This window comes from Doryrhamphus excisus, chromosome 3, assembly GCF_030265055.1.
Source record: "Doryrhamphus excisus isolate RoL2022-K1 chromosome 3, RoL_Dexc_1.0, whole genome shotgun sequence".
Taxonomy (NCBI): domain Eukaryota; kingdom Metazoa; phylum Chordata; class Actinopteri; order Syngnathiformes; family Syngnathidae; genus Doryrhamphus; species Doryrhamphus excisus.
In genome coordinates this window covers 19,960,104-19,979,055 of record NC_080468.1, presented here as the reverse complement: position 1 = coordinate 19,979,055, position 18,952 = coordinate 19,960,104, and the positions used below count along the sequence as shown (strand labels likewise).

General features: G+C 51.1%; 5 protein-coding genes across 10 annotated transcripts; 2 read left to right on the top strand and 3 right to left on the bottom strand.

Annotated features, from left to right (window-relative positions):
- Positions 1-760: 760 nt before the first annotated feature.
- LOC131125429 (early growth response protein 4-like) lies at positions 761-3,044 on the bottom strand. The gene is made up of 2 exons (XM_058066995.1): positions 1,950-3,044; positions 761-1,873 (listed from the first exon to the last, which is right to left on the bottom strand). Exons 1-2 carry the CDS (start codon positions 2,035-2,037, stop codon positions 975-977), a joined length of 987 nt encoding a protein of 328 aa, XP_057922978.1. The 5' UTR covers positions 2,038-3,044; the 3' UTR covers positions 761-974.
- Positions 1,654-4,845, top strand: LOC131125427 (steroid 17-alpha-hydroxylase/17,20 lyase). 2 transcript variants are annotated; one of them, XM_058066993.1, is made up of 9 exons: positions 1,654-2,935; positions 3,000-3,120; positions 3,202-3,340; positions 3,404-3,633; positions 3,698-3,784; positions 3,849-4,043; positions 4,114-4,283; positions 4,343-4,446; positions 4,493-4,845. In XM_058066993.1, exons 1-9 carry the CDS (start codon positions 2,733-2,735, stop codon positions 4,762-4,764), a joined length of 1,521 nt encoding a protein of 506 aa, XP_057922976.1. In that variant the 5' UTR covers positions 1,654-2,732; the 3' UTR covers positions 4,765-4,845. The 2 variants fall into 2 exon arrangements, with proteins under 2 accessions (XP_057922976.1, XP_057922975.1); XM_058066992.1 differs by having other exon boundaries at positions 3,000-3,340.
- A 9-nt stretch (positions 4,846-4,854) lies between these two features.
- On the bottom strand, positions 4,855-7,864 carry LOC131125428 (WW domain binding protein 1-like). The gene is made up of 5 exons (XM_058066994.1): positions 7,680-7,864; positions 6,775-7,226; positions 6,540-6,701; positions 6,272-6,476; positions 4,855-6,197 (listed from the first exon to the last, which is right to left on the bottom strand). The coding sequence occupies exons 2-5, from the start codon at positions 6,917-6,919 to the stop codon at positions 5,432-5,434; spliced, it is 1,278 nt and encodes a 425-aa protein (XP_057922977.1). The 5' UTR covers positions 6,920-7,226; positions 7,680-7,864; the 3' UTR covers positions 4,855-5,431.
- A 280-nt stretch (positions 7,865-8,144) lies between these two features.
- LOC131125426 (atrial natriuretic peptide receptor 1-like) lies at positions 8,145-14,931 on the top strand. 2 transcript variants are annotated; one of them, XM_058066991.1, is made up of 23 exons: positions 8,145-9,642; positions 9,747-9,858; positions 9,934-10,066; positions 10,127-10,259; positions 10,326-10,430; positions 10,491-10,593; positions 10,660-10,805; positions 10,868-10,940; positions 11,007-11,151; positions 11,217-11,303; positions 11,366-11,509; positions 11,577-11,698; positions 11,775-11,913; positions 11,989-12,037; positions 12,111-12,212; positions 12,269-12,388; positions 12,454-12,547; positions 12,608-12,695; positions 12,772-12,911; positions 12,995-13,147; positions 13,220-13,318; positions 13,398-13,489; positions 13,557-14,931. In XM_058066991.1, exons 1-23 carry the CDS (start codon positions 9,601-9,603, stop codon positions 13,689-13,691), a joined length of 2,556 nt encoding a protein of 851 aa, XP_057922974.1. In that variant the 5' UTR covers positions 8,145-9,600; the 3' UTR covers positions 13,692-14,931. The 2 variants fall into 2 exon arrangements, with proteins under 2 accessions (XP_057922974.1, XP_057922973.1); XM_058066990.1 differs by having other exon boundaries at positions 11,968-12,037.
- Positions 14,932-16,089: 1,158 nt separating this feature from the next.
- LOC131126418 (zinc finger protein basonuclin-2) lies at positions 16,090-18,771 on the bottom strand. Of its 4 annotated transcripts, none has more exons than XM_058068927.1 (7): positions 18,169-18,771; positions 17,935-18,083; positions 17,689-17,858; positions 17,560-17,625; positions 17,286-17,489; positions 16,944-17,220; positions 16,090-16,887 (listed from the first exon to the last, which is right to left on the bottom strand). In XM_058068927.1, the coding sequence occupies exons 2-7, from the start codon at positions 18,077-18,079 to the stop codon at positions 16,469-16,471; spliced, it is 1,281 nt and encodes a 426-aa protein (XP_057924910.1). In that variant the 5' UTR covers positions 18,080-18,083; positions 18,169-18,771; the 3' UTR covers positions 16,090-16,468. The 4 variants fall into 4 exon arrangements, with proteins under 4 accessions (XP_057924910.1, XP_057924911.1, XP_057924908.1 ...); XM_058068928.1 differs by having other exon boundaries at positions 17,935-18,080; XM_058068925.1 differs by having other exon boundaries at positions 17,935-18,771.
- Between the last annotated feature and the right edge of the window lie 181 nt (positions 18,772-18,952).

Here is an 18,952-nt window from a genome sequence, read left to right as displayed (position 1 = left end):
AACATGCTAGGTTAATTGGCGAATCTAACTTGTCCATAGGTATGAATGTGAGTGTGAATGGCTGTTTGTCTATATGTGCCCTGTGATTGGCTGGCCACCAGTCCAGGGTGTACCCCGCCTCTCGCTCCAAGACAGCTGGGATAGGCTCCAGCACGCCTGCGACCCTCGTTTAACACTGGCTGGCATCTGCTAGTACATCTACCATATTGATGAACATGGGCCTATTGTGTGACCTTGTCAACTGAGTATTGAAAATATGCGTCTTCGTGTGGATATAACTAGAACAAAAGAGTGAGCAGTCACAATTACGTACATCCAATCAGTGTGCATAGACGATTAGGGAATACAATGATGACGTCATCTGGGTCGCTTATCAAATCATGAATTTTGAGTTGGAATGACCTGCAGTACTGACAAATAAACCAGCGAGGGCGCCAAACACCACACGAGAGCCGTCTTTTTTTCTGTCATTGCTGGGCAGCTGGGTCAAAGGTTAAGGTTTTTTTCCCCCAACTGTCACAGTGTATGACGTCATTTTTGTGATATGCTGTGTTTGGCTTTTAATGGTGTCCTTCAGGATCATGTGACTTCTGACATCATCAAGTTGGTTCACCCTGAATGATGAAACTCACACAACAACCACTTCACATCATGTAGAGTGACAGAAGTAACGCAGTGCTGTGTTGCTTAGCAACCGCATCCTGTTGATGGTGATGGTGATGATGACGAAGCACACTGGCACTATCCTGAAATGTTTTTTTTTTATTGGAGCATCCTCAAGCAAGGGCCGGGACATTAAACACGTATCCCACAATGCATCAGTGCAAGGCATAGAAAAGTCACATGACAAGTATGACAGCAGGTAGAAACATATAGAAAAATAGAACTTTGGTACAAACATAGACATTGTCACGTCATGCAGGAAGTCCTCAACCTCACCAGGAGGCCAAAAACACTTTGTTGGCGTCGCCATGTTAAACCACGGCGCTCACGGCCAGCGAGTAGGCAGCCATCATCTGTGCACGGAGTTGCTGTTTGACATGCACGCGACCGTGTCGCTTCCGCTCATCGCTGCGTGCGAAACGTTTCCCGCACACATCGCAGGAGAAGGGCTTCTCGCCAGTGTGCGTGCGCATGTGCGTGGTCAGGTGGTCGCTGCGGCTGAAACTACGTGCGCACACGCTGCACTTGAAGGGCTTCTGTCCCGTGTGGACGCGTACATGCCTGTTGAGCTCATCCGAGCGGGAGAAGCTACGCTCGCATCCGTCCACGGAACACGGGAACGCCTTGGCCTTCATGCCGCTCTTGGCGGGACCTCTCCGTGACACTCGGGCACGTCCCGGTACATGCACAGTACCCAGGTTGATGCTGGGGAATGCGCCCTGCAGGAGTGAGGACAGGAGGTTGGCATCCAGGGTGGAGGGCAATGGAGAGTTGGCATTCTGTGGTTTAGTACTGGAACTCCAGTCCTTCATCCAGTCCTCCTCCTGCTTGACCTCACATTGGCCACCATCTTGGCTCAGAAGAGCCTCGATGAAGTCCGGAGCGCCCACCGCGGGGAGGGAGCTGTTCCCGCTCATTGAGGAGGCCTCACATTTGCCTCCGCAGCTGGCACTCGCCGGCTCGCTCTTAACAGCCACAGGAGGGGGACTGACCACAGGTTGGTAGGCGCCGTCTTCCTTCTGCTCCATCTCGCTGCAGATCCCCACGATCTCTGTGATCATGTTGAGGATGGCGTCCGTCGTGCTGCTCAGGCCTTCCTCTGGCTCAGACAGGAAGCTGGTACTGCAGGCGATGGACGGCGAGAGTGAGTCAGAGTCGCTGAAGTCGGAGAAGAAATCCGAGTCAGAGGCCTCAGTTCCCGGGGAAACAACTGGCGAGGCAGAGTGTGTTAGTGTTATGTAACAGAACCATGATGTGAACGATGAAGATGCCGCGACTGCTCTCACCTGCCAGGTCCGACTCAACACTGTCCGCCCAGGTGCTGCACGCGTCCTCCAAATCGGACAGGAAGGTGAGGTGGTGCTCGGCAAGCATGACGGGAATTCCACTTAAAGGTCTTCGGGTAGGATTCTTCAGCCGGGCTCCGTTGATCCGCTCGCTGATGGTGAGGATGCCGAGCTCCTCCACTCACCGGCCGTTTTATACTCTCGGTCTCCTTGGCAACGCGAGCGCCTCTTCATTGGTGAAGAGCGGTGTGAGGGATTCCCCCCACCATACGCGTTGAGGATGCCCAAACATGGCCGACTTCCTGTGGTGACAGCGGGCATCCCCGCGCCATAAAAGGAGCGGTGGGCTTTCCTCACTGCAGCAGTGCATGTGACCCCCACTGCGGATACATACACTATGTGTGTGTGTGTGTGTGTGTGAAACCCGTTGCCATGCCAACGCCTGTTAGGATGAACATGTGCATCATGTCCGCGCACTGGACTCCACTGTCTGCGATGCAGTGCTGCAGAGATGTTGTTTCCATAGTGACATACCAGAACGTCCAACATGTCCAAAATGTCAAACGTGTTGCCATGGCGACTCTATGACTTGCCCAATCATCGACACCATCTGTGGCTTTCTTAAGGTTGCCGTGACAACCTGATAACGGCGAGGTCAGCTGACGCTGATAAACACACACACGCCGGCAACAACAACAACATGGACATGACCTCTGACAAGGTCACTCCAGGCGTCAGACTTTAAAAGCCGAGCTGCGACGCCAACATCCCATCATCGTAGTCATGTTGTCCTCCATATTGGTCGGGAGTGTCTCTCCACTCCTTCTTGTGCTGCTCGTCGTCGCTACCATCACCACCGTGGTTCTGCTGGTGCCCGCTGGCAGGACGACCATCCCTGGCCTGCCACGCCTCCCCATCCTGGGCAGCCTCCCCTGGATAGGAGGCACCACGGCCCCACACCTACTCTTTATGCAATTGGGCCACAGGTGAGAACTTTGACCTCTGGAAACACGACCTTGCTAGCATGAGCCCAATTGTTGTGTGTGTCAGGTATGGGCCGTTGTTTGAGCTCTACCTTGGGCCGCACCGCACAGTGGTGGTCAACTCGCACGTCCACGCCAAAGAAGTTCTGGTGCAGCGAGGACGAGACTTTGCGGGCCGTCCCAGAATGGTGAACGCACTTCCTGTTTGCCACATTTTATTCATTTTCAAGCGCCATTTTCAAGCTAAGTGTGGGAGCATGTCTCCGCAGGTGACCACGGACATATTGACCAGAGGTGGCAAAGACATCGCCTTCGCTGACTACTCTTTGCTTTGGAAGCTTCACCGACGTTTAGTCCACAATTCCTTGGCTCTGTTTGGAGAAGGAAGCGGTCGCCTGCAGGAGATCGGTAGGAATTCGTTGCGGCACACTCTTTGACCATGTGACGCTGTATTGTTTTACTTCCTGCCAGTTATGTCTGAGGTGGAAAGTCTGTGCGCGGTATTGTTGTCTTATGGTGGGCGTGGCTTCGACCCATCGGCTGCGGTGACCACGGCCATCACCAACGTGGTGTGCACGCTAGTGTTCAGTACCACCTATCGCCACGGCGACCCTGAGCTGCAGGAGGTGATTCGTTACAATGACGGCATCGTGCGCACTATTGCCAGGGGAGGACTAGCGGACATCTTTTCCTGGATGAAGGTAAAATCAGAACCGGAATCACAATCACTGCCTCCAAACATCAGGCATGTCTTGTGGCACTTAGATGTTCCCCAACTCGTCGCTGAGGGAGTTGGAGGCGTGTGTTGCCATGCGAGACTGTCTTCTGGTGCGAAAACTGCGGGAACACAAGGTAACGGACACCAGAGTGCAGCGGGCACATGGCGTCATGTCCTAAAACCAAGTGTCGTCAACAGGCGGCGCTGAATGACGGTGAGCCTCGAGACCTCCTGGATGCCTTGCTGAAGGGTCAAAGTTCACCCGGCCCAAATGGGGAAGCGATCACGGATGACCACGTGTTAATGACGGCGGCAGAGGCCTTCGGCGCCGGTGTGGAGACTACATCCACCACCCTGTTGTGGATCCTGGCGTACCTGCTGCACCACCCTGAGGTACGTAGGCATGGCACACCTTTTTACATTTGGTGCGGTGACCACGTTTTCCCGCGCCTCCCCTATACAGGTCCAGGAGCGTGTGCAGAAAGAGCTGGATGAGCAGGTGGGAGGCGAGCGGCCAGTGTGTGCGATGGACCGTGGTCGGCTGCCATATTTGGACAGCATCATCAACGAGGGAATGCGGATCCGGCCTGTAAGCCCAGTGCTGATACCACACAGTGCCATGACGGAGAGCAGGTACGGCAAACGTTTGCGCACCTGCACCTGCCGAAGCTAACGTTTGGTTCCGGTCGCAGCATCGGCGGGCACACTATCCATCGTGGGACACGCGTGTTGGTCAACATGTGGTCCATCCATCACGACCCGCAGTTCTGGCACCGACCCGACTTATTCGATCCAGGTAACGCTCTTGATCATCGCCCCAAAATACACCCAGTCCTTTCCAGATCGTTTCCTTGACAACCAGGGCCGACGGGTCACACCTTCCTGTTTCCTGCCATTTGGGGCGGGACCTCGTGTCTGTGTGGGTGAACCATTGGCCAGGCTGGAGCTGTTCCTCTTCCTGTCCTCGATGCTCCAGCGAATGAGCTTCACGCTTCCGCACGGGGCTTCCCCTCCCAACCTGCAGGGACGTCTGGGCGTAGTCTTGCAACCGCTACCTTATAAGGTCGTTGTCAGGCCCAGGAAGGGCTGGGAAGTTTGCAGTGATGCTAACTAAGCCAGAGAAGACTCTTGTGATGAGATGAAGGAACCTACACTTCAAGCTAACCACACGCTAATGTTCTGACAGCCATCAATAAACACAATGTTTAACATGTGATCCGTTTATTAACTTCACTTTTAGCACAGGCTGACATCAGAACAATAATTAGCATCGTAAGGTCTTCCCTGCCTTCTTATGACACAATAAAGGGTTATTAGCTTTCGGAAACTGAAGCGCTAAACAAACACAAACACTCGACAGCATGTGACTAAAGAGCCCACAATGAAAAAAACCCAAAAATCACTTAAAATATTATTATTAAGTTAATAACAGCACAGGACAAAAGATGTCCTTTAAATGTCCAGCTGAAACATTCCTCATGCTGGGGTTAGCTAGCAGTGGGCTAGCATAGTACGCGTGGATTGGCGTTATCATGATGTTTGTTTTTATTTTTCAGTTCTGACATATGGAAATGTTTTTGTGGGTCATAAAAAGTTTATAAAATGAGAGCTTTAAGTCAAGTACTGTAGTAACCCGAACCAGCTAAAGAAAAACAAAAGCAGGCCATCGAGCACGAGAGAAGGGCAAGGCCAGCTTTTAGGAGAGACCTTCTGTGGACCGGTGGACCTTTGAAGACATCCCATAAGGAGGCATTTAGGATCTCAGTGAACCTGTCATCTTGTCATGCCGTCTCCACGACAACCACCACCTCACCAACTTCCTCAGGGGAATCGCTAAGTGTGGCCACGCCTCTGGCAGGGCAGTCCGCACTGTCATGGAGGTCAGATCGCTTCTCCGGGATTGCGTCTTCCTCCCGTCCCTGGTCGTCTTCCACCTGGCAGCGGCACACTTCGATCCCGGAGTCGCCGGTCAGTCGGCGATGTCGATACTGGCTCTCGTCGGCGTCCACGTCATCTTCGTCCTCCGGTTCCGCCTCCTCTTCGGCCTCAAAGACGTCCACACACGGCGAGAAGAGGGTCTGTTTGGGCGGGAACAACCAGGAAGTGGAGGTGCGTGTGGGCGGGTCGGGGAGGAAGGGAGAGGTAGCCGCCACGGGCTCGATAGTGATGTCGGGGGGTAAGACAGTCGGGGCGGGGCAAGTTGTGTCTCTTCCATCCGGGTCTTCGAGAGGCACATTAGTTGGAATGTCAGCCAGCTCCAAAGTAACACAGACGGCCGCTGGAGGAGATTGGGTTGGTGGCAAAGTGGTTGCTAGAATGGGGCTGGGGAGGGACTGTTGTTGCGGCATGGGAGGTGTGGCATCTACGCCAGGAGAGGGAGACGCCTGCAAGGAGGCGCCGGCTTCCTGCGCCGCGATATTGAGAGAGAGGTCTGCTTGCTCGCTGGGCGTGGAGGCGTGGCTGGTGTCCGTCTCATAGGTCACAGGGACGGAGAGGGAGGAGCTACATGGAGAGGAGGGGCAGCAGGAGTCACAGGAACAGCTGGAGCTACAGGGAAAAAAAGGAAACAACGCATCGTCACGGGGATGCGCCGTCGGCGTCAACTCGGCTTGCCGCCTCACCTGTTGTCCGAGCTGAGCGAGGAGGGGCCGTCACTGAAGGGGCGGTGCTGCGGGCGCCCATGCTGCATGAGTAAGTGGGGGTCTGCCGTTCGCGGGGGCTGCGGGTAGCGCGGCGCCGTAAAGACGGAGCTGTAGGGGGGAGGCGGGGTAGGGGGCTGAGCCGCCACTTCCTCATACGATGGCAACTTCAGAGACGCCAGGAAGCCTGCGTGCAAGGCACATGTCAGCACATGCCTTTATGTACGACAAGACAGGGGGCGGGTCTTACTGAGGTCCAGCATGGAGGAGGGGTAGGAGGCGGCACCCCGATAGGCCAGCAGGCTGATCTCTTGCTGGCGCCGCTGCTGCTGCGCCCGCAGTTTGGCACGCCGATGGCGGTAGGCACAGCAACAGCTGAACACAATGAGGGCGGTCCACAGCAGCCAGAACCCTGCGCATGTCACATGATCTCAGCCGTCAAATGGCAGCAGTGCAAGAGTGCAAATGTGGGCGGGGCCACTCACACCACAGCTGATAGTAGTACGTGCAGCAGCCCGTCTCGCCGCAGCAGTGGCCCGTCTCACACAGGTAGCCTCCGTTAGCGTTGGCGCCGGGGCAGTAGCGTGGTCTCCCCAGCAGGGGCGGGCTGCCACCAGAGTGGTACTCCATCACACCCCTGCCCCGCCCACGCTAGCTGCTAGCCACTGAACATGCAGGCTAATCCGTGTTGCTACATTGCTAACGTTACTCGATTGACACAAGAATTCTGCTACCACGGTCACAGTGCTAAGCTAGCTTTTAGCTGCTAACTGCTAGTAGCCTCCAGGTAGAACATGATGATGTTTTTACACGGCTGACCTCTTACCCTGCTACAGAGGCCAAAATTAAGTTTGACACCTCCGCTAGCAAGCTAACATGCTAGTTCCTGCTGCTGCTAGAGGACACAAGATGGCAGCCGAGAGGTAATGAATCCCACCTGCAAAGAGACGAGACAAAAGTTTACCAAGAGAACCGGACTATGTGATCCGCATCAGACCCAAACGGGTCACCTCCTGTGGCGCCTGGCTAGCTTAGCTCACCTAAGGCCAGTCCAAGAGCAGACTTGGCAGAAACATTTCGTAATAATTTATCTGGACTTGAAGTGGATCAGAACCTCCAATTGAGTTCTTTGTTGTTGTGCTGTACACGTAAGGCCTGAAGGGGGCACCACTTGACAGTTCTCGAGTGACTCTAGCGCCTCCTCGGCTCGAAGGTGGTCACAACAAGACGTCGGTCGCAGGTTAGCATCGAAGATATTCTCGCTGACTTTCCACTCTGCTCAGTAAACAATGGCACCGCCGCAGCGGGAAAACAAGCCTACGACGTCGTGTGTTCCGTGAACGCACCACCCTCACAAATACGCAGACAAAAGAGGAACCAGAGGTGTTACCGCGCCATACGTCCATCCTCGGTCTCGGCTTCTGGTTCTTGCTCGGTCCGTCGGTTACCGCCAGGGCCCGCTCCCTGTGGTTCGAGCCTTCCCCGCCTCCTCGGTGCGATCCTCCGCCAGCCCCGACGCCATCAGCGCCCGCGTCGCGTTAAGGTCGCCGCATGTCGCCATCTGCATCCGCCTTAGTTTCCGGTGTACTTTCACAATAAAAGCATTTGCACCGCACATCACTGGAATTTAATTATACGTGGAACAATTTAACTAATGAAACGAATAAGTAAATTCCTCATATCGAATCATGTTCCTACGCAGCAGCGTTAGAAATTACAAGTTATTTTGAAAAGCAGTAAATTGCACTTTACTTTTAACTTTACAGCAATGAACTCTTATAGGAAGCAAGCTAATAATCGAACTGTGTTATTTATTCTGGTGTCATTAGGCAATATTCTGTCTGGAGCCATGAAATTCACCAGTGCTGGCCTGGAGGACGCACTGGGCTCTGATTGGCTGACGACACAGCCCACTCACGCAGAAGCCTGCTCCTCATAGCAACAAGAGGGAAACATCCAGGAGGGACAAATGGGTCGATGCTGTCTGAGACACACACACACACACACACACACACACACAGAGGCGCCGCTAGGATTCTGGGCCCCAAGAAAAAAAATCACATTGGGGCCCCCCTGGGCCACAATTCTTGGAACACACACACAATATAGTAACACAGCGATGTTGTTACTTCCTGTGATAACCACCCAAATATTCCAATTGCATTTGGTTTATTTGCTCAAACGGAATGAATTTAACTTTTGTATACGCCTCATTCCGAAAGAATAGTGCAAATCCCAATGAATATATAATGGGATTATCAGGGGTGGAATATTCCTTTCCCCAATCCGATTGAGGTATCTTGTAGCCGCTCAAACGGAAAGTTGTCAGGGTGCGTTTTTCTTCTTCTGTACTTTATTGGCGGTTGGCAAGCAGCTTTCGTGTGCATTAGCGCCATCTGTGGAACACAATCTAAACCCTTCTATACGCCATTCATAAGTCCATAAGTCAAAAGAAAATATATATATCTATATAAAACATGTACCGAGTTGAATTATAAAATATTAGCAAGCTTGAATTTGATCATTTCCTGGTTAAATTTATCATATCGCATGCTCAGATATGATGCAACACACGGCTCCAGACGTTCTTCAGTTTTAAAAATGGAGGCCAGCAATCGGCACTGGACTGATACGGAAAGTTTGTTTTTTTATCCAAACTAAATTTCAAGACTGGACAAACGAAAAACTGGCAATACGGAATTATTCCAACAAGTGAAAGAACAACTCGGGGGAAGTCGGCATCACGTGATGTTGGTGTTTACGTTTTACTGGGCATGCCCCATTGACTATTCTGGTTGATTATTGCGACGCATGTAGACAAGAGATTGGAATATTCCTTTTCATGTATACCATTGTTTCCGGAAAATTCATTCGGAAAGAGAAAAACTCCTCATGTAAACATGGCTACTGTCGAGTGTCCGTGGTGTAATATCGGTCCGTAATAAAACGTGCCGTGGCTCAAAAAAGGTTGAAAAACACTGGTCTAGATGTTCAGTTGGTTGGACAGGAGTTCTTGCACCTCTGACCCGTAGAGAGGAGGCGGGATTTGCACACACATGAAACATTTAATGGGTGTTTATACATGTGTACGCGTCAAAGTATCTGAAGCTTAGTCGCAGGTGGTTGAGATTTGTGCACTTGTACCTAATAAAGTTGCCTGATGTAAAGGCGTAAGAACAGCATCCTCCAGTAGAGGGCAGTGTTGGTTCAACATCTTCCCGCTCAGAGGAGGTAAAAGTGACATTCGGCTGCTCGACACTCAGTCTGGACTCAAACCTTCAGCAGCTGCAGACGCTCTCTGTGTGAACTCAATGTGGTCCGCCATGAAGAGCAAAGTGTGCTTGGTGATCTGGGTGAGGCCTCCATGTTTTCAGTAACAATTTCCTGTTGTTATCTTTTTAATAATGATTGATCAATGACAGCAGCCTAAGAATCAAAGTCGTTGGTACAATTCTAGGTGTGTGCGTGTTGCATCATGCTTGCGTCCTGCTGGCATGACCTCGACAACAGCGAGTACGACTGTTGGCCTCTGGAGCAACCCAATGAGTCCAACATGATTAACTGCGGAGGTGAGACTTCTCATGAGGTTCTTCTCGTACGCCTCCACTCCCGGCTCACTGACTGCCGCTCATGATGCCGTGCAGGTCTCGAAATGGCGTGGGTGCTGCGGCCTCCGGAGACGGTAAAGAGTGGTCAGGTGTTCAACGTCATCTACTCGGTCTCTGCCCAGGACTCCTTCTACAGCTGGGCCGCCGACAACGACGTCTTCCCTCACAGGTAAAGCTCCAACCGTCGCTCACTCTGTCCATCGTCGCCAACGCTGCATTGAACGCTCAGGTCCATCGCCAACGCAGAAGATGCTCGGAGGTTCTGTGAATATCACGAATGTCCTGCAAACTGGAAAGATGCCGACGGTGAAAACTGCTGCATTCATCACGCCAACATCCACTCCTGCCCACTGGGATACATGGTAGGCGTGTGCACATATGCATACACATGTGTCACGTGCACGGAACCTGCTCATAATTGTCTTCAGACATCAGAGAGCATCTGTGGTCCGTGGATTCCTGACGACGGAAAGATCTTCACACACACCATCTCCACATCCGGCAAAATGACGCAGACCAACTGGAGCGCCAAGGTAAGCTAAGCGACATGGCGACCTGCCTGCCGAGCTCAAGTGACGGAGTCCGTTCCGTAGGTGGTGCTGCTCCATGCGGGTCTGACTTCGCTCATCGCTCACATCCGAGTGGGTCGCATGCAGGTGGCACTGGAGGCCAAGAGTACCGTGCTGCCCTCTGCAGGTTCGTACACTAACGCCACACGGCGTACGCGCTCACGTCAACGCGTGACGTCTCATCTTTTTCCAGTGTGCGGCGACGGAGACTGTCAGGAGGAGGAGCTTTGTTCCACGTGTCCTGCCGACTGCGGCCAATGCCCCATGGCCGCGTCCACCAAACTGGCCATCGGGCTGCCACTCAGCCTGCTGAGCCTCTGCTTTATCCTGACCATCATGGTGAGAGTCATGTCCCTGCGGGCGACGTCGCACGTCTGAGCGTGTTTGTTGTGGGTGTTTAGTGGCTGAGGTACCAGAAGCGGCGCCTGCTGTGGGACGAGAGCTGGCTCATCGACTTTGACCTCATTAAACAAGGTACGAAAGCCAAGAAAGGAAGAACGTCGCCATGACGCCCGCATCATTGCATTTTCGTCACCGCAGATCAGGACGCACGTATGACCATGGGGAGCATGATGAGCGTGGCGGTGGCGCACAGTGACAGCAACGCCAGCTGTGTCACAACCCTCACTTCCTGTGCGGGCCAAGCAGGAAACAGGAAGACAACATTCACCTGCACAGGCATTTAGTATGCTGACACAAAATGACACAAATATACACAAACGACAACAAACACGCATTGGTGTGTTGCAGTGACGGCAGGATGGTGGCCATCAAGAAGATTAACAGCAAGTCCTTCTCTCTGTCCAAAACCATTAGACAGGAAGTCAAGCAAGTGAGGTAAGTGTCCATGTGCTAGAACCTGGAGGTCCAGGTCCTCCACGCTGACCGTGTGTTTCCAGAGAGTTGGACCACCCCAACCTGTGTAAGTTCATCGGCGGATGCGTGGAAGTCCCAAACGTCGCTATCGTGACCGAGTACTGCCCCAAAGGAAGCCTTAACGATGTCCTTCTTAACGAGGAGATCCCACTCAACTGGGGCTTCAGGTAACGTCTCTACTTCCTCTGATGCTTCTATACAGGAAGTCACCGCACCGCCATGACATTATTCCAGGTTCTCCTTTGCCACGGACGTTGCCAGAGGCATGGCGTACCTGCACCAGCACCGCATCTGTCACGGCCGCCTCAAGTCTGCCAACTGTGTCCTCGATGACCGCTGGGTGTGCAAGATCACCGGTGAGCGCCCACACTCGTCTTCAGCTCGCCCTGTAAGGCGATCAGTGACCCGTGTTGCCACGCCCTGTGTTGCCAGATTACGGGCTGAGGGTGTATCGCAGAGAGGAAGGGGCGGAGCCTCTCTCCACATATCGCCAGAGGCTCAAGGAAGTGTACATGCCACCTGAGTTTTCTGACGCCAACATGGAGCCCACTTTGGCTGGAGATGTGTTCAGGTAATCGGTAATGTGCGCGCACACACCGATTATTGTCAGCTTATAAAATCAAAGAGCGGTGTGTGCGTGTTGCAGTTACTCCATTATCCTGCTGGAGATCGCCACACGCAGCGACCCCGTACCGGTAAGTGTGCACGTGACGACAGTACGCAGTGGACGTCGCTGATGTTGCCCACAAACCCCGCCCGTCCACTCAGGTGGATGAGTCCAGTCTTGAGGGTTCGTGGTGTCCGCCTCTCCCTGAGCTCATCTCCAGCAAATCCGACAACGCCTGTCCGTGTCCTGCCGACTACGCGGAGGTGAGATGCTGGTGCCGCATCCCTGCTATTAGCTGCTAACACGTGCGTTCCCGCAGCTCATCCGACGATGCGGCGCTCACCATCCCGCCCAGCGACCCACCTTTGAACAAATCAGGAAGTTTGTCTACCGCATCAACCCCATCAAAGTCAGCCCGGTGGACATGATGATGAACCTGGTAACGCCGACGCCCCCTTTCGCCCTTGACGCCTCACCATGCCAACTGACGCCCGTGCATTTCAGATGGAGAAGTACAGCAAACATCTGGAAGTGCTGGTGGCTGAACGAACACAAGATCTGATGCACGAGAAGCAGAAGACCGACAGATTGCTTTACAGTAAGAAACACCCCCCCCCCCCCCAGACGTGGTTATCTGCTGTGTCATCTGCGTCTGTAGGTATGCTTCCCCGCCAGGTGGCTGATGACCTTCGTCAAGGAAAGCCATCGCAGGCTCAGAGCTACGTCAGCGCCACCGTCTTCTTTAGGTAGGACGGAGAGCATGTCAGTGCATGCTGGAGCTCGGCTGACTGTGTGTGTGTGTGTGTGTGTGTACGTGCACAGTGACATTGTGGGCTTCACACAGCTGTCCAGTAGCAGTACTCCATACCAGGTGGTGGACTTCCTCAACAAACTCTACACCACCTTTGATGATATCATTGACAACTACGACGTCTACAAGGTGGAAACCATCGGGGACGCTTGTGAGTGACACACATGCACACGCCTGAGATGGCACATACACATGTTTGTGTGTGTTTGTGTGTGTGTGTGTGTGTGTGTGGAGACATGGTGGTGTCCGGCGTCCCGCGAGAGAACGGTATCCTTCACGCCGCCGAGATTGCCAGCATGGCGCTGGATCTGGTGGGTGTGTGTCGCACCTTCAATATTCCTCACAAGCCCAACACGCAGCTCCAGATTCGAGCTGGGATCCACGCAGGTGCGCTGGCGTGTGCAAATGAAATGGTGACGGCATGTGCTTTGACACGCGTGTGTGTGGGGGGGTACTCAGGTCCTGTGGTGGCGGGGGTGGTGGGCACCAAGATGCCTCGCTACTGTCTTTTTGGCGATACGGTCAACACTGCGTCTCGAATGGAGTCAACCAGTCTGGGTAGCGTATTATTGGTCACAGACCTTTGTGCTCGGGCCTCGCCACGCGTGACCATGACTGCTGTATTGTCGTCATTCAGCACTGAAGATCCAGTGTAGTGTTACCGTGTTTTATCTACTGGAGGAGATCGGCGGCTACGTGATGACCTGCCGAGGAACGATGCAGGTCAAGGTATGTTTTGTCATGTCCGCTGCTCGGTAGTGAAGCTATGCTAATGGTGAGCATCTCATCACGCCAGGGAAAAGGTGATATGGTGACTTATTGGCTGGACGGGAAGACATCTGACAACAAGCCGGCTAAAAGCGTCGCTGTGGAGACGCCGAAAAAGCTCGATTTGTCACTGCCGGGAACGCTTGACGACAGCCTCGATTGAACCACCGCTGTTGACATCTTGGCTGTTAGCATGCTAACACCGTGTGCATGCTCACACTGAAGCGCCCTTGACCAGGATTTGAAAGTGCCAAGATGGATGAAAGACCGTCCCCTTCATCATCATCATCACCTTCATGTTTTGTAATAATGATAATAATAATAATCATGAAAATAACACTGAGTTTGTACAGTAAACATTTTAATTTTCCTCATTTTAAACACTGTTTAGACGCTTTGTGTGCATGTGTGTGCGTACCGAGAACATGCAAAGCAGCTTTTTAATTAAGTCTAAGTGTATTTAATTAAGTCTGTGTGTGTGTGTGTGTGTGTGTGTGTGTGTGTCAAGTGGGCTTTCTCTCTCCTCTAAAGCTCGCTCACCCACTCACTCATTCTATAAAGCATTTCCACATCTGAGACACATGTGCACGAATGCTTCAAAGCAACACTTAGCCTGTACATGTGTGTCACGCGGTTTTAGTTACAGAATACATCAGAGGGCCCCCCCCAACAAAGCTCTGTGTTTCCATGGCTTTTTCAACACTTTTACAAAAGATAACTGTATCATGTGATTTCCTGTTTGTGTTTAATGCACACGCTAATACACAATACACATCCTCACGAGCTATAGTCCATGCAGGATGATACATTACAGTTTGTTTAGACACAAATTAGGATGACCTCACTACAGTTTGTTACTTAGAATGTGAGTTGGGCTTTGGAAAAACTTTTTTTTTTAAGAGACACACATCTCTAAGTGCAACTCCAAACAGATAAGGGTAGCTATTTTGATATTTAGCTATTATTTTGATTTGTTTCTATCATTCTAAAGAAATACAGTAAACCTCGGATATATCGGATTCAATTGTTCCCACTGGTTTTGTCCGATATAAGCGAAATCCGTTATATGCGTATACCGGAAAATGTCCGTTTTACGCATATATCGGATTTATATCCGGTATATGCGTAAATCGGATTTTATCCGTTATAAAAAGGCACTTCCTTGACTATGTTTCCAATGTACCTGGACGCGCAGGCAACGCTGCAAACGCTGCAAATGACGTCGTATAGCGGCCTGTCACGATTCGGCGAATCGGAGCGCCACGATGCGGCCATCCGATATATGCCAGGGAAATTTCATGGAAATGCATTGGAACGGGACTGGAGATTTTGTCCGAAATAGGCGAAATCCGTTATAAAAAATCCAATATATGCAATGAATTTTTATTGGAAATGCATTACAGAAAAATCGGTTCTTTTTTATCTGTCCGTTGTGAGCGAATTTCCGATATATCCGAGTCCGATATATCCGAGGTTTACTGTATATGAGTGATGCTTGGTACTCTTATCACCCTGCCCTAATTACGGAAAACACAAGGCCTGTGTATACTGTACATACTATACAGTGCAGGACGTTATTCTTCAGTATACTGTGCATTGATTGGCTCACCTTCTTGCAGCATACACCCATCTCTCACATGTGTATTCTACATTGTTACACAGCAGAAAGTATCTTTGTACAGATGTCAGTAGGCCTAAGATGACTGCAACATAAAGAAAAAAAAAGTTTTATCCTGACACTATAGAAATATCGTGGTGGTATTTTTTTTTTTTTGGTATTTTGTATTTTGTAGTGCATTCACCTGACCTCCACCAAAGCAGCAACTATCAAAACACAGGCCAGTGGAAGGAAACACTAACAGGAACAAACAACGGAACACCACAGCACCATCTGCAGGTTGTAAACAGGCACTGCCACAACACCAGTCCAAAGTGGACTCCAAACCACTCCAGAAAAAAAGTCTATAATTGTGCATACATTTCGTGGGTCACAAACACAGACACGCTTAGTATACTTCCGTCAACAACAGCAGCATAGAAATGAAAACACTTACAATGTCTGCTCTCATTTGTCGTCTCATCCAACACAAGACTTGTGATCCGGTCTTCAGGTAAAATGTTGACAGCAAACTAGCATCTTTTTGAGTCTTCATAGCAAAATTGAGAGCTAGGAGTATCCACCCTTCCACTGTTGCGTTTATGAGGGACGGTGAGACGATGTTGTGATCGTTTTTCTAGTTTTTTTTATGTTAGCTGCTACAACATATATGCTAACAATGCTAACATTATCGCTGTATCTTGGCTAGCACACGGTTGACGTTGTGTTGTTGTTGTTGTCTTTTTTTGTTAGGGCTTTCGCGCCAAAAAGGGAGGTTCTAATGACGTCAATTGTTAGCTAGATGACGCAAATTTCGATAGCGATCTGATACTATAGGTAAATATAGGAACGATACACATACTGATACCAATACATATTGGTACTTGAAACTTGAAGAGTTTGCCTTTAATTTTTTTAAATAAAAATTATAATCAGAATAAAACACAAGACAAAGACGTAATTATTTTTAACAAAACATTCATTAACAATTTTACAATGTATAAATAAAACGTCACACAATATTACGATATAACAAAATAATACAATTATTCCTTCTTATTATATACAAAATAATTAAAGAAGAGCAAAAAACTTTCAATTCTCCCCAAACAACTTCCCTGAGGTTGTAAACATTAAATACAACAATATCAACAATGTAATTATCAACAGCCAAACAAGAAACACATATTTGTGAAAATGTTTTTGTATGGAAAATTGATGTATGGATCTATCAGTTAACGGTAAAGCAAGCAGGTAAATATGCGCATGCTGTAATAGATACAATTGTCCAGTAGGTGGAGCCAAATATACCATTTACCTCACAAGTACAGAACAGTAAACATTCATTGAAATGTTCGACACTCGACTTTCAGCGGCATGCTCGACTTTCGAGGTTTCTTCTTGGGTATACTGTCACGTGACTCACACAGCTGCTGTTGATTGGTCGGGAAGCTGGCGCCAGCTTCTGCAGACTTGCTGTCACATGGGGATGATTGGCAGACTGGCACCGAGACGGGCGCGTTATGCAAGGACACACAGGCAGGTGAACCCACCCTTGATGCTCCCTTGGACGTGGGGCTTGAGTTGTACGCGGTACGCGCGTCTGGGACATCTTTGGTGCCGCTCCGGTGGAGACGCGGGTTGGGGTTGGCGCTGTGTCGATTCCGACTGCGCAGTGAGCTGAAGACCATGGTGCAGCCCGCCACCGTGCAGCCATGTTTGATCTTCAGGTGGACAGCATTGTAGTGGATCTTCAACGTACCTGAGCGAATGGGACAAGTAAAACTCTAAGTGTCACAAACAACGTGTCATTCCTACCTTTGTCATAGAAGCTTTTTCCACAGACGCCACACAAGACCCGTCCCTTGGGAACGGGATGGCAGGAGGAGGGGGGTGCAGGACGATCCTGAAAGGCTGAGGAGAAGGACGGCAGTGGGCGCACACACGATGAGGACGTTTTGCAAAGATTCCGTGAAGAAGAAGAGTTAGATAGGACAAATGAAGAGGTGTTCTCCTGTGCAGTTCCTCTCCTCCTCAAAAGGTCACACTCAGGATCTTGTGTGTCCCAGTCCCACGTGACCCTGTCCATCTGCTCCTGGGAGAACAAAAGCATCGTCAGCATCATTTGTCATGGAGTTATAGTACCATGGTTTTGGTCACCATTGTAGAAGGGCGGATCCAGTGAACAGAGGAGCCTTCCTCGCCTAGACCCTCATGTCGTTCTGTGCAGGAAGGGTGATGGACAGCCGCCATGAACTCAACGACGGGTCGCGTTTCACCAAAGCGAAGGAACTCTTTGAGGAGCAGCGTCTCCTCTTCTGGGCTCACCATGGACCAACGTTCCAGTGCCTTCCCATCGGCTCGCTGCTGGCACACAAAGTTCTGGAGTGGTTCTGAACAGACACCAGGATGACCACGCTGGGCGTGTTTTTACCTGCAGCTTGTACCCGCGGACGTAATCAGCCAAAGTCCAGCCCAGCGAGCGCAAGATGTGAGCCACCTGCAGATGACAGGAAGTGACAGCTCCTTCAAAATAAAGGTGTCACTGCCGCTGAGGGCATACCTGCTGTGGTGTCAGCACACTGTAAAGGCGGTCCAACAGGATCTTCAGTCGTACAGGAAGTGCCTGAGTGCCATACAGGACCAGGGAGCTTAGGTCCAAAACTGGTCCAGGAAGGACTGCCTCCACAGGGCCACGGTTGGAGGGAGGGCGGGGCCAGAGTTTCCGTATGGCTGCAGAATGAGTGGGTGGTTTTTTTTTGTCAAAATTTGTTACATCCGGTCAAGGTCAAAGGTCATGCAGTCTTACCGTGTGTCACCCAGCTGTGTCCACAGTCGCACGACCCCGCGTCATCATTTCCGACTTCGTAGCGAGGGCAACCACACCTCGGCGCCGCACATGCAGAGAGGTTAAAGGTCATCCGGGAAGCCTCCTGAGTGAGCGGCGCCATCATCCTGCTGATTGGTGGATGTGGAGTTACTTCCTGCATGAACATCAGTGCTCGTCTCCTTCCTTTCTCATTCATCTCCGCTCTGCTCGCACCTTTTCTATTTCTTCACGCTGCTTGGCTCCGCCCCCGCAAGCTTTTCTGGCAGATGGGATTGGGTGGAGGAACACTACTCCCGCCACCTCCACCATTCCTGCTCCTGTTGAGAGGTCAAAGATCTGGCCGAATGACCCATCATGTGACTTGCTTTTGGAGCCACTTTATTAGGAACACCAGCATCAAAGCTCATACGAGGTTAGCGAATGGGTTGGAACTGGAACCTGAAGAAGGTGAACATCACATCGATGCCCCTCTGGCTGACACACTTTCCCGCCAAAATCCCTGGTGGGTGAGGGGGGGGGATTTCTCGTCGAAACCTTGGCGCTGGTTCCACCCCAAGTTCCTGTTCATGTGTTAGTTCCAAAACCAGGCCATATTGCTTTTCCACTAAACAACGCCAATCAGGACCAGCATCCGACAATCCCAACTTGTCAGGAAAAATTCCTTTGGTCAACAGGGAACCAAAAGGAATAAGATCAGGACATTTGGACTTCCTACAGACTTCAGGATCAGCGGCGGAAGAACTGAAAAGGCACACAAGTCTTCTTTTCCCCGTCGGCCATTTTTCTGTCATTTGTCACCACATTAATGTCGCCACCACCATCAGTTCCATTACCACCCACTTACCCACACACACACACACACACACACACACGCACGCAAACTCCATCATGCGTGCCTCCCGTCGCCACCGTGGAAGTGTGTCATGCTCCGCCTCCATGTCGCTCTTTGTAGCCGGTCCAAGTTGGCGGCGGAGCCATGTGTCTCTGTCAGGTACAA

What these genes read in the sequence shown, in the direction of transcription:
- LOC131125429 (XM_058066995.1), bottom strand. Translation starts at nt 2,037, where the DNA reads ATGCTTGCCGAGCACCACCTCACCTTCCTGTCCGATTTGGAGGACGCG. An exon ending in TGTTGAGTCGGACCTGGCAG is followed by an intron (nt 1,874 to 1,949) that starts GTGAGAGCAGTC and finishes CTGCCTCGCCAG; the next exon opens with TTGTTTCCCCGGGAACTGAG.
- LOC131125428 (XM_058066994.1), bottom strand. Translation starts at nt 6,919, where the DNA reads ATGGAGTACCACTCTGGTGGCAGCCCGCCCCTGCTGGGGAGACCACGC. An exon ending in GTACTACTATCAGCTGTGGT is followed by an intron (nt 6,702 to 6,774) that starts GTGAGTGGCCCC and finishes TGACATGCGCAG; the next exon opens with GGTTCTGGCTGCTGTGGACC. An exon ending in CTCCTCCATGCTGGACCTCA is followed by an intron (nt 6,477 to 6,539) that starts GTAAGACCCGCC and finishes CCTTGCACGCAG; the next exon opens with GCTTCCTGGCGTCTCTGAAG.
- LOC131125427 (XM_058066992.1), top strand. Translation starts at nt 2,733, where the DNA reads ATGTTGTCCTCCATATTGGTCGGGAGTGTCTCTCCACTCCTTCTTGTG. An exon ending in TTTATGCAATTGGGCCACAG is followed by an intron (nt 2,936 to 2,999) that starts GTGAGAACTTTG and finishes TGTGTGTGTCAG; the next exon opens with GTATGGGCCGTTGTTTGAGC. An exon ending in GAAAACTGCGGGAACACAAG is followed by an intron (nt 3,785 to 3,848) that starts GTAACGGACACC and finishes TGTCGTCAACAG; the next exon opens with GCGGCGCTGAATGACGGTGA.
- LOC131126418 (XM_058068925.1), bottom strand. Translation starts at nt 18,151, where the DNA reads ATGAATGAGAAAGGAAGGAGACGAGCACTGATGTTCATGCAGGAAGTA. An exon ending in GTGTGCTGACACCACAGCAG is followed by an intron (nt 17,626 to 17,688) that starts GTATGCCCTCAG and finishes TGTCATCTGCAG; the next exon opens with GTGGCTCACATCTTGCGCTC. An exon ending in GGATCCGCCCTTCTACAATG is followed by an intron (nt 17,221 to 17,285) that starts GTGACCAAAACC and finishes TTGTTCTCCCAG; the next exon opens with GAGCAGATGGACAGGGTCAC.
- LOC131125426 (XM_058066990.1), top strand. Translation starts at nt 9,601, where the DNA reads ATGTGGTCCGCCATGAAGAGCAAAGTGTGCTTGGTGATCTGG. An exon ending in CCTGCCCACTGGGATACATG is followed by an intron (nt 10,260 to 10,325) that starts GTAGGCGTGTGC and finishes AATTGTCTTCAG; the next exon opens with ACATCAGAGAGCATCTGTGG. An exon ending in GGAAACCATCGGGGACGCTT is followed by an intron (nt 12,912 to 12,994) that starts GTGAGTGACACA and finishes GTGTGTGTGGAG; the next exon opens with ACATGGTGGTGTCCGGCGTC.